The sequence below is a fragment of the Symphalangus syndactylus genome, chromosome 20 (assembly GCF_028878055.3).
Source record: "Symphalangus syndactylus isolate Jambi chromosome 20, NHGRI_mSymSyn1-v2.1_pri, whole genome shotgun sequence".
Taxonomy (NCBI): Eukaryota; Metazoa; Chordata; class Mammalia; order Primates; family Hylobatidae; genus Symphalangus; species Symphalangus syndactylus.
In genome coordinates this window covers 22020207-22036555 of record NC_072442.2, presented here as the reverse complement: position 1 = coordinate 22036555, position 16349 = coordinate 22020207, and the positions used below count along the sequence as shown (strand labels likewise).

At 52.7% G+C, this 16349-nt stretch overlaps 1 protein-coding gene across 2 annotated transcripts in view; it reads right to left on the bottom strand.

Moving 5' to 3' along the window:
• The window catches only part of TMEM132E (transmembrane protein 132E), a 58803-nt gene extending 42810 nt beyond the window's left edge, over positions 1 to 15993 (bottom strand). For both annotated transcript variants that reach the window (XM_063629942.1, XM_055257518.2), the window contains exon 1: positions 15357 to 15993. In XM_063629942.1, the coding sequence (XP_063486012.1) occupies positions 15357 to 15423 (67 nt within the window). In that variant the 5' untranslated portion in view covers positions 15424 to 15993. The remainder of the gene's footprint in view (positions 1 to 15356) is intronic.
• Between the last annotated feature and the right edge of the window lie 356 nt (positions 15994 to 16349).

Genomic DNA, 16349 nt, shown 5'->3' with positions numbered 1-16349 from the left:
ACACATCCTCTATGACACTAGGGGCTGGAGGCCTAGAGGATTAGGGCCCAGGGAGAGTAGAGGACATTGTCTCCTGAGCTAAAGTCCTGCCCTGCTAATTCTGTCTCTGTGACCTGGCAGTCCCTTCCATACTCTAAGCCTCAGTTTCCTCATCCATATAATGGGAATCATGATTGCCAATTTCATGGATGAGGCTTACATGGTATAAGATGTTTAGCTATTTTTAAACAGCCAAGGGCTCCACACTCCTTGGTCATGGTGGGGAACAGTGGTGAACTTCAAGGAGCAAGAACCTGATCTTCAAATACCAATTCGTCTTGCCCACACCCCAGACAGGGGAAATCTTTCTTCTAAAGATGGCCTTCACTGGGCTGGAATCAGAGGCCTGCACCGGTTGCCTGGGGGAATGCAAGTCGTGTGTGTGTGTGTGTGTGTGTGTGACAGAGAGACGTGAGAGGGAGAGAGGGGCTGGGGTCCGAGGGAGGGGAATGGAGGGAAAAATAAGAAAACCAGTTACACATTTAGCAAAGCCTTCCCCATGGTTCAGATTTCATGCTGTTTGTGATATGATTATTGGAGATGGAATCTGGTTACTCGATGTAAATACCAGGCCTACTGAGGCGCCTCCCCAAACACAGTCCCTGGGGAAGCCAGAGGTGAGGGTACCCACAGCTGTGACCAACCAACTTCCTTCAGCACTTGTTGGCATTGCTGCCCCTGTCAATACCCTCATGTGAAACCAAAGAAGACATGAGAAGGAGCCCACTGGCCTGGGAGTCAGGCACACGGGTCTTAACCCTGGCTTTATAACTCCTCACCTCTCTGGACTTCGGTTTTCCCATCTTTAAAACAGAAATGGTTCCAGGTGAGAGGGGCCTGAATCTCCCTGCCAGCCCTTGTCCCATGTTTCTTTGACTTTAAAGATCACACCTCATTGTGAAGCCCTCTGTGCCAGAGTCCAGAGAGGAATTCAGAGTACACACAGGCTCTCAGTGCAGGTCCACACACACTGATCTAGTGCCAGCTGTATGCAGGGCACCCTATAAGGAGGTCTTCCCATTGGCTGGTACCAATAATGAGGATAATCAGAGTATCTCTCCTGTTTATTGAGCATCCAGGCACATGCTGGTACTTTATACCCATCAGCTCATTGAATTCTTATGATCTGAGAGGTGGGCACTGTTCATTATAGACCACCTTACAGGTAAGAAGACTGAAGTTTAGGGAAGAAAAGTGACTCCTATCAGGTTGCTGTCAGAGCCGAGGTTCCTAACTCCTAGGCTGTGCTCTGTTCACCACACTGCAGTGGCTGAATGGGCAAAGCTCTGGATGAAATGTTACTCCATGACGCTGCTGGAACTCAACTCACCAGTTCACATAGATTTTGGCAGTGGTTCCTATGGAATGACAGGCAGCCATACCTGGCCCTTTCCAAAGTCCGGGTAGGCCAGTCCCTGCTCCTCCAGCACCCTGGCATTGATCACACTGCACTGAAATTATCTGCATCCTTGTCTCATATCAGCCAGCCACTGTGTCTTCATCTCTGCATGCCTGGTGTTTGTCACAGTGCTTGGTGTGCAGTAGGCGTTCAAAAACATGCTCACACCTGTAACCCCAGCATTTTGGGAAACTGAGGCGAGTGGACCACTTGAAGCCAGAAGCTCAAGACCAGCTTGGATAACATCATTAGAATTGCATCTCCAAAACTAAAACCCCAAGAAACCAATTAGCTGGGCATGGTGGCATGCACCTGTAGTCCTAGCTACTACTCTGGAGGCTGAGGCAGGAGGATCACTTGAGCCCAAGAGTTCGAGGCTGCAGTGAGCTATGATCATGCCAGATCAAGACCCTGTCTCTAAAATACAAAACAAACAAACAAAAAACAAACAAACAAAAAAAAAACATGTGCTGAATGAAACAATAGCGAGTGTCTATTTGAGCACTTCCTACAAGCCAGGCGCTGCTCCAAGCACTTTACATGCATTAACTCATTTATTCATTACAGCAACTCTATGAGAAAGGCACTCTTATTATCCCATTTTATAAATGTGGAAACGGAGCCACCAAGAATTTAAGCAATATTTCCAAGACCACACAGCTGGGACATGGCAGATGAACGTGTTAATGAGTGAATGCAGGAATATATTTTCTCTCTCTGGTTACTGCCAATCACGTCACCCAGTCTGTCTTCCCAGTGACTCCTTGGGTGGAAAGGGTTAGCGGGTGGGAAGGAGTAGGCTCCCAGGTTCATTCATTCATCCCACAGATCATTATTGAGCATCTCTGTACCAGGCCCCAGGGGTTGGGGATACAACAGTGAGCAAAACAGAGATGGCCTCTGCTCTCAAGGGCTTCCATTCCAATGGGACACATAACCATGTCATTTGTCAGGTGAAGGGAAGCAGAGCAGGGTCAGGGGACAGAGCGAAAATGGGCAGGGCTGCTTTAGATAGAGGGGGACCAGGCAGGGACCTGAAAGAGGTAGGAGGTAAGAGGGGGGAATCGTGTTTATTTGAGGGGCAGCAAGGGCCAGCCAAGTCCTTGAGGCTCTGTGCCTGGCATGTCAGGGACAGAAAAGAAGCCAGCATGACCGGAGCTGAGCAGGTGAAGGGGAAGATTGGGTCAAAGAAGTAGTGTCGGGAAAAGGGACAGATCATGCTGGTGGTGTGAGCTACCATGAGGACTTTGGCTGTCACTCTCAGTGAGGTGGTTCTGAGCAGTAGGGTGGTGATTTGACTTGTGGTTTACAGGATCTCCTGGCAGAGCGGAAGGGAAAGTGGCCTTAGGAGGCAGCTGGGAGCTGCCTACCCTGGCCCTGGAAGCTGCTGCCTCTGAATGGATGAGAGTCATCATCTCCAGCACAAATCATGCCAGAGCTGAGAAAGGGCTGAGCAGGCACTGAGCTGGGCAGGGGATTTCCAAAAAGGACAGCAGGAGGTGAGTGGGCTCAGCTCATCAGTCCCAGAGCACTGACTCCGAGGCCCTGAAAATACCTCCAATAGGAGAACTGGGTATGGATAAGCCCGTGGGCAGCATCCAGCCCTGTACTGTCCTGTTGGGTGGCCGCTCACCACGTGTGGCTGTGGAGCAACTAAAATGTGGCTAGTTGGCATGAAGATATGCTGCTGGAAAGGCAGAACGCACAAGGGATTTTGAAGATTTAATACAAAAGAAAAGAACAAAGTATCTCATTCATAATCTTTTATACTGATTACATGCTTTTATTTTTGATTGTTTCAGTATAATGTATTTTTTTTTTTAATGTAGAGACGGGGTTTTCTTTTGTTGCTCAGGGTGGTCTCGAACTCCTGGTCTCAAGGGATCCTCTGGCCTCAGCTTCCCAAAGTGCTAGGATTACAGACACAAGCCACCACACCTGGCCCTGATTACATGTTGAAATGACAATTGTTTGGGCATATTGGTTAAAACATACTATTAAAATTAATTCACCTGTTTCTTTTCGCTTTTTCTCATGTGACCACTAGACAAGATTAAGTGAGATACGTGGCTGGTGTTATGTTTCTATTGGACAGTGCTGACGCTGCTCAGCAACCTCTGTTTCAAAGACAAGAAAACAAAATTCCACTGGGAGGAAGGGTTTATCACAGAGCATGCAGTTGGCTGAGAGAACAGTGGTGGAAAGAGCAACACCAGAGGTGGGAATGCGGGGAGGTGGGGGACCCTCTGGGTGGATCAGGTTTGTCTGAGGTGACTCCTAAGGGTTCCTTGATGCCAATGATATCATTATGAAATACTCATTATGGCAACCATTTACTGAGCGAGCACTAACAGTGTCAGGCAGAGTGCATAACTGCAGTGGCCCCATCCTCAACGACCCTGCAAGATGGGTAGGTTTTTCTTCTTATTGTTTGCACATAAAGAAACTGAAACTAAAGAGTAATATGTCTATGGTCACCTGACCATCCTGCTAGGAGTGGACTAGGAGGCTCCTGCTCCAGGATCTTCAGGGTTCAAGCCTGTATCTTTCCCCATACACCTTCAGGCTGCAGATTAGGGAGGCCTGTATTCCTTGTCAGAAACTCCCTATAACCCTAGACCTGCTATCTGGCAATGGCAGTGCTGTCCTGGCAGTGTGTAGACAGACTTTATACCCACCTTAGGGGCCACCATAGGGAGGATGCAAATTTCAGGAAGCAGTGGGCTTGCCAGCTGGGTACAACTTTAGCATTGTGATGGGGGCCGGCTGCTGGACCCAGGAATGCCTCCTCCACCCCGGCTGGGCTGCAGAAGCACTGGGAACATGGGGCGATGCCTGTGACTGCTTTCCTGGGGAGGAAAGTGGGGAGGGAGAAAGGGTGGGGGCCAGCAGCTGGCCACTGCTGTTTTTAAAACAAGCAGCATCTTGCTTAGAGGCATCAAGGGTTAAAAAAAAAATCCCAAACAAAATAAAAAACCCAACCACCAGAAAACAGCTCTCCGGGAAGTCTTTGGCACTGTCTTAAACATGCTTCCCAGCAGTAAGGCCTGGCTCTAGGCAAGAAAGGACGGAAAGACCCCAGTTTACCGAGCCCCTCCAGCAGGCACGTAGCGTTTGTTCTGGATGCTTCTAAACACACCGTGGGATCTCATTCATGTGGCAGCCCAGCCTGAGAGAAGATATTACTCCCAGTGCAGGTTGGGGAGGAGGGGCTCAGGGAGATGTCAGCAAGTGCTCCAGGGTCACTCAGCTACACTGCAGCAGGGCAGGCAGCCCACACCATTTCAACCTACATTTGTGTGACTTGAAGACCCACCATGATTCTCTGACATGACTGGCTCCTAAGACCTTCCTGGGGCCCAAATGCTGACAGTGACACCTGTGTGGATCCACTCCTTCAGCCGCTGGCTGACTGTTGGATGAGGAATGAGGAGGGTGGCTCTCCATTAAAAATAGTGAGGGAGCCTGGATGTGGTGGCTCATGCCCATAGTCCCAACACTTTGGGAGGCCAAGGCCAGAGTATCACTTGAGGCTAGAAGTTCGAGGCCAGACTGGGCAACGATGTATTTGCAAGACCCCAGGGGGAGAAAAAACTTAAAAGTTAGCCAGGTATGATGGCATGTGCCTGTAGTCCCAGCTACTTGGAAATGTGGAGGTGGGAGGATTGCTTGAGCCCAGGAAGTTGAGTCTGCAGCCAGCTGTGATCATACTACTACACTCCAGCCTGGGTGACAGAGCAAGACCTTGTCTTTCAAAAAAAAAAAAAAAAAAAAAATAGTGAGGGAGATCCCATCTCTCTCTAGATTCTCCTACTTGGCCATATTCTTCAGAACTCCTGACTAGACCATAAGGATGTTCCTGTACCCCAAGGGGTCAGAACTGGCTGTGAAGTCACAGCCATGTCCCTTCTGCTCTCCAGGCGTTGGCTGCTAAAATAATAAAGACACTTCCACGTACTGAGCCTTCATGCTGCGGGCTCCTCACCTTCAATTTGCCATCCAGTCTTACAGAGGTGGAAACCAAGGAGGGGAAACCTGTCAGGCTGCTGGTAAGCGGCAGAGTCAGCACTCACACTCAGATGCATCCCTCTGGTTCTAACGGTGAGCTCTTTGCCGCGGGGTGGTGCCTCAGATGACTTCTAGTGCTCATTTCCCATCCCAAGACCCCCACTCTCAGATCAGATGCTGCCAACACTTCCTTTAGCATTGCTCCAATCTGCCAATTGTTCCCTGACCAAGTAATTATTGAGAACCCTGCTTTGATGATGTCACTCCCTCACTCCATAACTCTGTACAGCTCCCCAGCACTCCATGTTCTGAGGAGTCTTTAAAGATCACCCAGGTAAAGAGTTACCAATTACATACCCTGAATTTAGCATTGTATCTTGCTATTTCCTCACAGGCATTTTGGCTCTCTCCCACCAAGACTCTGAGAATTAGCTGGCCAGTGACCATTTTTGCCCTGTGTTTTTATCTTATCCAGGGTATCAGACAAACAGTAGATGCTGGCTGATTAGTCTTCAGAAGCAGAATTCTAGAACTTAGTCAAGGGCTCCTAAAGTGGCACTTCTTCCATGAAGCCTCCCCGATCCCTCTAACAGTTATGAGATTTCTCCCTCTTCCTCCACAATGCTCTGTATCCTTTGCAACATGTCTATGACTCTGCATTTTATTACAATCTGTGCAGATGTGGAAGTGAGGACAGCAGACAGGTTGGTTTTAGAGCTGAATATAGGGAAAGGGTGAGAGTGGAGAAGGAAAGCTGCAAGTGTTGGGACCAAGCTGAGAGAATAGAGTCCACAGGCAGCTCCGGGCGATCAGGGGGAGGAGGGGAGATTCCTGGTGTCCAGCACAGGCTGTGGCTCGTAGCAGGTGCTCAGTTTATATGTGGCCATTGAAATAACTAGCTAGTTCAATAACTGCTCAGACACAGGTGTGTGGTCAGTGGTGGCTGGAGATGGGGGTGAACTTCCCAGGCAGGAGGGCTGGCAATGCCCCAGGACGGAGCCCAGTCCTCTGCACCATGCCAGTACCTTTGCCTCTCGCCCCACCACCTCCCACAGCATTTCAGACCTCTCATGGACGGGGCTGGCTCATGGCAGTTTTTATCCTGCCGAGTATAGCCATAGAAAATTGAGATCATTTCTCTGCTGTGTTGGCAGCTGAGAAAATGGCCATTTTTCCTATTTCCAATCCAATAGTTCCTTGCTTTTGGACAAAGACCCCATAAGCCAGCCTCTCCCCAGTAGAGACAGGGGAGGGGACAATGTGGTCATCCTGGGGCAGGTCACCTCCTTGGCTAGGAGGTGTGGGCTGCAGCCATCATGCGGTGGCAGGGCTCCGGTAGTGGGTGGAGGGACCACCAAATAAGGCATTTGCAGACATAGAACGGCAACAGGCAGTGAGGTCAGAGCAACAGGTAATCCAGGGCCATTGCGGGGTGCTCAGGGACTCAGAAGAAGTTGACTTCGCAGTCCCTGAACACAAGGACCCCCACACCTGCCACTATCGCACTCCCCAAATCAGAGTGGTGTAAGATCAGACAGGCCAAACAAGTGCATGTAATCCCTGCTCTTGAACTGATTTTTTGTAAAGGTAGGTAATTAGTAAGAAAATCCAAATCTGCGAAATACACTGAAGGTTGCTTAGCATCCCACGTGCCCTGAGCAGATGAGAACAGCCGGCTTGTGGCCTCCATCATGAAAGCTCCCTATTTCCCTCAGCCTACCAGTCACTGCTCCTACAAGGGCACCCTGGCCCTTTCCCCTCCCTCTTGGTCTGTCCAGGCGCTCTGCCCCACTGGCCTCCTCGCTGTTCTCTGAATGGTCAAGCCCACTCCCCCTAGGGCTCTTATCCTGGCTGGTCCCTCCTCCCCGAAGGCTCTCAGATATTCACTTAGTTTCTCTCTCACCTCCTTAACGTCTTTGCCGAAGGACATTCTATCAACTGATCATTGGTATTAATGCTACGCATCCCTCCCATGACCCACACACCCACCTTAGATTTCCCAATTCCCCTTACCCTACTTCCCTGCCTTAAAAAAAAAAAATAGCACTTGCCTGTAATCCCAGCACTTTGGGAGGCCAAGGTGGGTGGATCACCTGAAGTCAGGAGTTCGAGACCAGCCTGGCCAACATGGTGAAACCCTGTCTCTACCAAAAACACAAAAATTAGCCAGGTGTGGTGGTGCACACCTGCAGTCTCAGCTACTCGGGAGGCTGAGGCAGGAGAATCACTTGAACCCAGGAGACAGTGGTTGCAGTGAGCCGAGATGGCACCACTGCACTCCAGCCTGGGTGACAGAGCGAGACTCCGTCTCAGAAAAACAACAACAAGGAAACAACAAAACCCACTTGTTGCCTTTGAACATATATAATTCACTTATTCAATGTATTTATTATTTACTGTCTGCCTTCCCCACCCACAATATACATAAGAATGTATATTGTGCATCCCTCCTGTGACAAACATAGCCACCATGAATGCAGGGATTTTTGTTGTGTGCGCTGACTACAACCAAATGCCTAGAACAGTGCTTGGCACGTAGTAAGCACTAACTGAATACTTGTTGAGTGACAATGTCTCTGTGTGCCTGTATGTGCACAATGATTCATTCATTGATTCATTTGACAAGTCATTGGTTGCCTAGTTTATTCCAGACATCACCTCTCAGACAGACTCTGGGAATACAGAGGCAGGGAAGAGATCACACATGGTCCAGGTCTATTTGAGCTTTTGGTCAGCAGGAAGCCGGGCATTGCAGAATTAAAACCACGGCAAATCTGCAATGAGTTGCAGTGGGTAGTGGGTCTAGTGGGTCCTTGTTCTTAGAATAGGGATGGGCTTCCAGGAAGAAGTGGTGGATATGCTCTGCCCTGAAAGCTGAGTAGGCAATGGAGTGGAAGAGTGTTCTGGTCAGAGGGAACAGCATGCACAAAGACTGTGACATGCAAAAGAGTATGACTTATTCGAGGGACCAAAAGAAGCATGGAGGGCAAGGGAAGAGAAAGGCTCAGAGGAAACTGGAGGGTCAGTGGGCCCTGACAGCACCCGGCAGGACTCACTCAGGTATATGGGCCCGCATGGCTGGCTGCCTGCATCTGTGCTGATTCTGTTGGCAGGAGACAGAGAGGTATGACAAGAAGACCTCCGAAGGCAGGGTCAGAAAACCTGACTTCAAAAGCCAGTGTGGCCAGGACTCTGTTGAGCCTCAGCTTTGCCTTGCATAAAAAGGGGATCACAGTGCTGCCTTCACATAGCAGCCACTGTGACAAACAAAGCCACCATGGATCTGAACTGGAGAAGTGTTAGAATGCTCAAGCTTAGCAGTGTGTGGCCGTGACTGAGTGGGTGTGCACATGAGTGTGCACCTGCACTCCTACCTCCCACCAACACCATTCTTCCACCATGACAAGGCTGCTGCATCACCTGTACCAAGCTACTAAAAATACACTGGCTTCTGGACCAGATCCAGGCTCCCCCAAAACCCTGGGGGCTGAGATAGGGAAGGAGAGACCAGGAGGGGCTGAGAAGGTTGTGGGGTTCTCAGTCTCTGGGCAAAGTGGTCATCAGTCACCATCAGACCCTCACCATGCAAGGAATAAACGCTACCCCTGAGATCTGGAACTGTGCCTCCCTCATCTTATTGGGGCCTCTCTGAAGATGGAAATTTGCCTCCCTTGTTATACTGGGTTCTCCCCAAGTGCAAGAACCATTCCCCCCCGCCACTGCCACCGCTTTTCTTCTTCAGAAAAAGAGAGAGGTTGCCACTCTGTGACTGTGATTAATTCTGTTTAAGGGTTGGCCAGCCCCAGGGCTGTGTTCCTGGGGAGGGGTTTAGGAGTAAGGGTGGGGTATCCTAGCTGCCTGTTCTCTCAGGGCCAGGGCCCCGTGGGGTCTGATGTTCAGTTCTGGGAATTCTTGGATGGAGATACTGCTGAGAACCTGGACCATTTTAAGAGTCATCCTATCCATCCTGGTAACCTCATTCTCCAGCTCCAGTGGTCGTGAAAGATAGGCCCAGGGAAACAGAAAATCTGAGAAATTCTGCCAGCAAGCACACATCCTGCCCTCTGCCATCAGTTTGAACTGAACAAAAAAAAGTCATATAAGAGAAGAGAATAACCAGTCGCTCATTCTCACAGGCCAAAAAAAGTGTGGGTGCGAATGCAGCAGGAAGGATTGCAGTTTGATAAAAAGCAGAACTTTTTGAGGGCAGGTAATGTCCTAGATAATTTAGGCAAAAAGAGATTTTCTTCAATTATCTTTTCTACTTCCCTTTTTTTTTGCATTGAATTATTCATCCTTGCACTCATTCATTCGTGCAACAAGCATTGAATTATCTAGGTAACTGCTTCCATTTTGCACTTCATCTTGCTGGGTTGTCTGCTAGCCAGCAAGGCCTGGGATGGAAGTGTGTATGGCAGAGAGTGGGTGGGAAGTGGTGGTGGTGGGGAGCTGAAAGGGTCAAATGAGACAGCAGAAAGTGTGGCTGGTGCATAATGGTGCCCGGACTCGGACTGTGGGTGCTGAGACCACTCTAATGGCTTGCTTGTCCCCACTTGTTGCAACACTGGCCTCACTTGGCTGAGTCCCCCACTTTCTCTGGGCAGTCCATTTGTCCCCCAGAGACCCATGCAGTAGCTAGCTGAGTGTTGGTGCTCTGTGATACACTGTCCCATCCTTGGGGACTGCTGGAGTATGGCAGAGCCAGCTGAATTGGTGATAAGAAGGCCTACTTTTCTTTTCATTTAAAAAGACAGAGAAGGAAAATTTTTAAAGAAATTTATGTTCCTAAAAACACACACACACACAACTGGTTCATTAATCTCTTATTAATATTCTGTGTTGAGCATGGGCAAGGAAGAAGTAAGGAAGACCCTGGGGAGCAAGAATACGATTATTCCACTTGTTAGCATCGGCTGCAGGAATCAGGGGAGAGAGGCGTGTGCTTGGACAGAGAAAGATTAGGGAGGTAAGAAGGGGCTTCTCCATCACAAAACAAAAGAGTTGGAAGGGGGCTTGGAGGGCCCCACCCCCTCTCATTTGGGAGAGCAAGAAAACAAGACCCAGAGAAGTAGGTGAAATTCCTGTGGCATCATCCACAGCAAACTGATGACAAAGTCAGGGTTTGAACCCAGATATCCTGTATCCTGAGGATTGTGTGATTTCAAACTGCTTTGAATTTCAAGACTTTGGACCTTTGTCTCATTCCCCCCAGTTGGACTTTGAGCTACTGAAAGAGCTGGGGATCAGGTCTGGAACCCCTCACATTTCTTTCATAGCACTTGGTAAGGTTTATTAATGAATGCTACTAGTGATTGATTATCATGACTGCTTGCAACCAGAGGCTGGCTTGAGGCTAGAAGCTCATCATTGGAAGAAGCTGCAGAGAGAGGGGATAGCAGAGGTGGTGGAATCTGTTGAGGAGTCTGGGACAGACAGCCAAGCCAGGAGCCCCATTTGGGCTCTGGTGCTTGTTCTGATTCCAGAACAAACTTGCAGAGTGACCTTGGCCAGTCCCTTCCCTGTGTGTTCATTTCCTCATCCACATGAGGTTGGATTTTGTGGTTCCTCTTTCAGTGTTTTGGACATCATTATGTGCAGGGCAACAAGGTGAGACCCTGCCCCCAATGCACACTCCCCTGCCCCAGGTAGGTAGGCCAGACCCCAGTGGTGGGAGTTGGTGCCTCTCAGGGTTTCAGTTTCTGCAGCATCACCAGCACTCGCTACCAATCTCAAGTCCAGGGTCTATCAGTTCCAGATAGGCCCCCAGCAAGGGCCTAGGAGACACCCAAGTCCAGCTCTGATATTCCACAGTGGCCTTATCTCCCACAGCAAAGCACCAGCCATCCTCAGAATGGATTCCAATAAAGCTCATTTTCTGCCACGAAGTTTATAACACATCCCCACCTACTGGTCTTAAACATTAACAAGGCTGTGTTGTGAATACAGCTGCGTGTGGCCAGAAGAAAGATGGGTGTGGGAGAGGGGAAGCAAGCATCATCCCTTATGCCCGGCAATAAGGGGGTCTCCCAAGGGCTGGTGCTTACCCTGTCCTGCTGCGTTCCTCCTGCATCTCCAAAAGGGCTCAGGGCTTGGGTGATTGGGGGATGGGACACAACCTGCAGGAGAAACTCAAGGTTGCTGGGCTGGGGATCCTGGGGGTGAGGACACATGTTTTGAGATCATGTATTCAGAATGACCCTGGACACTACATTTGTATCCTGTGGGACCATGTCATAACATGTCACCGGAGACACGTGGGTCTTGTATGTGCACACTCAAGGGTTATGGCATGGGCCTGCTCCATCCTCTTACTCTCTTTGTGGTATCTCTCCATCTCCTCCCCTGCCCCTCTTCTGCCCTCTACCCTAGAGCTCCCTTTTCAACTGATGCTGGGAGGGTCCCTCAATACAGAGTTGTCCTCCTATCCCATCCATTTCTTCTGAGCACCTGCTATGTGTCAAACACTGGAGAGCCATGAAAACACATAGAAGACATGGCTCCTGCCTTAAATGCAAGAATGTGGGGATCAGGAGGATTGCACAGGTAAGCATGCCCATGTATACCCCTCACACAGCAGCCTATCAGGAAGAAGTGCTAGAAAGGTAGCATGAAGTACCAAAGAAGTCATGGAAAAAGTTCATTTATTTCTATCGGGGTATGGGGACTGCTGGTGAGAAGCTAGGTGGTAATCTAGGGAGGCTCCCTGGAGGAGGTGACATTTGAACTCAGCTTTGAAGGTTAAGTGAGAATTTCCGGAGGCAAAGTATTCCAGATGGAGGGACTGGCTGGTGCAAAAGCAGAAAGGCAAGAAAGTGAGAAAAGCAATACCTCATAGGGCACATGGAGGATGGCGAGAGGCCAGTATCTTGGAAGTGAAGATCTGGATTGGGACAAGATCATAAAGGGCTTTGGATGCCAGGGCAATGAGTAGTGTACCCTTGATCCTAGAGGCTGTGGGGAACCAGTAATGGTTCCTGAGTAGGGAGCTGACATAATCAGCCCTCTAACAGATTTATCCACCACGCTGACCCCTAAACTCCTATTTGAACTAACAGTGGGGCTGGGAGTCTCCCCAAATATTAGATACAAGAAAGTGGCCTTCACAGATGTTCCCTGGAAGAAGCCTGGAGACTGGGAACAGTGTAGAGGAGCCCAAACACACCACTCTGCCTATCTCATGGGCTGAACTGGGCCCTGAAAAGGTAGTGGGGCTCCATTCACACATGGTCTCTGTCCAGGAGTCCTGGCAGAAACTGGGAAGGGGAGAGAAAGGCCAGAGACCACGCTGCCTGTGGAAGATGGGGAATGTGAGGGAGGCAGCCCAAGGTCACCCTGCCTGGCGGCACCAGAGTCAGACTGAAACCCAGGCTACTTGGCTGCCAGTCTGGCTGTGTGGTCAGAACCCTGTGTGGTCAGAACCCTGTGACCCCAATTGCCTGCCAGGCACAGAAAACTGCAAGTGTCCCTCTGCCTCCCAGCATTTTAGGAAAGCCCAGGAACCCCAACCAAGAGTCAGCTTAAGGGGAGACAAAGTCCCTGGACCCTACTCTTAACAGAGGGAACGGGTGGCTAGGTGAGTGTCAGGCAGCCCTGGAGGAGGAGGGCGGCCCAGGGGAGATGGGGTTTACTGTGGGGGGATTTCTATCATACTGACCTTACCCATCTGGGGGATCCCCCAAGTTTTAAGTGTCTGCTGGCACCCTTCTCTGAGGCAGGGGAGACTGAGACATGGGATAGAGAAGAGAGTTCAGGACTCAGGGAAGGAGCTTGGAAAGGGAGCCAGATAGTCAGGAGGGGAAATGTCTGCTCAGTAGGGTGTTTCAGACCCTACCTCCTCAAATACCTTCTTTCTGCTCAGGCAGCCAAGCCCTCTGCCCTATGTGTGCTGTCACTGTGTTAGGCACTGGCTGTGTGGAGAGACAGGGAATAAGCCCATGGCTCTGCCTCCACCAATCCAGGACTACTGGGGCACAGAGAGGGCACTGGTGCCTAAGGAAAAAAGGAGGCCAAGGGCAAGACCAAGGGAAGGCAGCCAGGAGGCTACGGCCCAGCTGGAACTGCGTCTTAGGAGCAGGCAGGATTCTGGCAGCTGAGGAAGGGAAAGGGATCTTTAATTTCAGGCTCAGGGATCGGGAAGGTGGGCAGAGGGGCCCTAATGACAGAGTTTGAGTTGCCCATCACCAGCGTTTGAGGTGACACCATGGCTGGGCTTTGGGAAGGGAACTCCGACAGCAAGATGTAAGAAGAGGGGAAGAACCCACCTAGACTCAGGCCTGGGTTTCTGGGCTTCCTCTTACTGGGCAGGGAAACTCCCTGCCGGCCAGTGCTAGGTCACAAGCGCAGCCCATGCAGCTCCAGTGCGCAGACAGGCAGCCGACCTGCCTCTCCCCAACCTTCATTCTCAGTGCTGCACACAGAGCCTAGAGATTTCTGGTTCCCCGCTATGCTCCCACTTCCCCCCACCGCACCCTCGCCCCCTGCTGGCACGCTGCTCTGAGAACTGAGGTTAGCTGTTTCTGGTGAACTGAACGCAGAACAACCCCCCTGGAGTCACCTCAGCCGGGAATAACCAAGCCACCCATAGAGGGAGGTCTGCCTGCTCCCCGCCCCCCTCCTAGCCCCAGGACCCTACGATTCCGAGAGCCCCTTCCTTTTCTTATTCTCTCAACCTTGAGAATGCACTTTGGTCAGGGTGAAAGGGGCCGCTGGTTAGAGACCTTGAGCACACTCCTGGCGAGCTTGAGCAGGCTCTTAGGGACTGGGCAGATCTGGGCAAGAGCTGAGCCCGGCACATCGAGGGCTCTCCACCAATGCGGAGAGCCCACTGCCCCCTCCATCTAAGCGCCCTCCATCCTGCCTGAGGCTCTCCCCTGAGCGTGGAACATCGAAACACCCCCGCCCCCCAACCCCGCCACGCCTTGCTGGTTGAGAAAATGTATCCCAGGTCGGCTGGTTTCACACTGGGAGGGAGCAGAGGGCCCCGCTTCTTCACTCTCCTTTCGGAGCTCTCTCCCTCCCACCTCGGTCTGTGCCCCTCGCCTCCTGGAGCGTCTCCAGCTTGCGGAAGGCCCGCTGCAGCCTCCTTCCGTCTGGTCTGAGTTCCCAATCTTGGGGGCTGTTCAAAAACCCGCTGCCCCCCACCCGTATGCCCGCTGTCCCACCGCCAAAGCGCGCCAACCCCAATCCCTCCTTCTCCCACCCCCATTACCGCGGAGCCCGAGGCGAGCCTGGGGAGCAGACGCAACAGATTGCAGAACGCGAGAGCGCGGAGCCCGCTCCCTCCGCGCGCGGCCCGCGGCCCCGGCCTGTGCCGTTGCCCAGACCCCCGCCCTCCAGGCTCGCCTAAGCCGGCCATTTAGATGCAGCTCACAGGACCGAGGGCGTGCGAGCCGCGGCGTCTCCCCGGCCCGGAGTCAGTCTACTTCCCTTCCCGAGGACCGCCGCAGGAAGGGAGGCGACGGGCGCCGCGGCCCCGCACCGGCCTTCGCGCCCGGGGCGGGGAAAGATGCGATCCCGGCGGATCCCAACAGCCTCCAGCCCGGCCGGCCACAGGGGGAGACGGGGGCGGGGGGCGGCCTGGACGCGATCCAGAGGATCCCTCGGATCCCTCTAGATTTCCGTGGGCGGACACGCCCCCAGCCCTTCGGGTTGGAACCTTTCTTTATAACCAGGAGAGGACTGGAGCGACACCCTCCCCCCACCCTTTTCTGGCGCCGAGCTCGGTCCCCTCAGCTGAGCTCGCCGGAGGGCTCGGGGGCTGGCGGTAACTCGAGCTGCAGCCAGAGACGCCAAACCCGGAGTGGCGGCTGCGAGTCCAGGGGGTGTGGGTGTTCCTCTCCCCAGTCTTCCCCGTACCCCCTCCTGCGGCGCCTGCCGCATCTTCACCCCGAGTCCGCGCCGCGACACTTACCGTGGGCGAACAGCGCTGAGAGGCAGAGCAGGGCGGCGCCGCCGCGGCCCGACATCCCCGGGGCCATGGCCGAGGCGGGGGCGGGAGGGTCCGAGAGGGCAACAGTCGACGACGACTTGGCCCCAGGCTGGGCTTGGTCACATCCAACTCAGGGCTGCCGTGGCGCCCGGCTGTCTCAGATGCTGCTCCGGGGCCAGAGAGTGCAATTCGGGGACACTTTGCGGGGAGGGGGAGTCCCAGGCGCTGGCGGCTACACCCTCAGAGCCGGTGGGGGCGCAGCTCCGGGCGGGAGGAGCCTCCACCTCCCCCAGCTGGTGCCCCCTGCAGGATCTGCAAGGCGCGGGGGGAGCCGCACGTGCAGTCCCGAGCCCGGTGGCCGCGGGCGTCCCAGGGGCTACCTAGAGCCCAGTGCTGAATCTCCCGGCCCCACGGCCCAGCTCGAATCCGAACTCACTCGAGGGTGCAGACTTCCAGCGCAAGCCCCAGTTTCCTCGGTTTCGGTAGTAACCGCACATGGATAGCGCCGCTTTCTTCCTCCAAGCCCCTGCAGCAGCCCAGCATAAAAATCCCAGGTCAGGTGCAAATGAATGCTGTCTTTCTCAAAGAAAGAGAAAATCCAGACAACTTTAATCCATCTGGAGAAGGAAAAGTTTCCGTGCGGTGCTGAGACTAGCGACGCGGGTCGCCACCACCCTAGGCGACGCCCAGACCCGATGCCCGAGGCGGGCGGCCAGATGTTTGTCCCCTCGCAAGCCTCGCTCCTCGGCTCCAGCGCGCTTTCTCCAGTCTGGATCAGGGCTCAGGCTCCACACAGGCCGGGTCAGCACCTCCTGCCCAGGTAGCCGCTCGGCGGCTGGGGCAAGGGTGGCGCGGCCAGAACGGGCTGCTCCATGTAGATGGGGCTTGGAGAAGCCAGGGAGTGAGAAAGCCGGCTAATGCGCCCTGCCCCGAGCCCTTCCTGCCCAGGACGTCGACTCAAGCTTGATGACCATA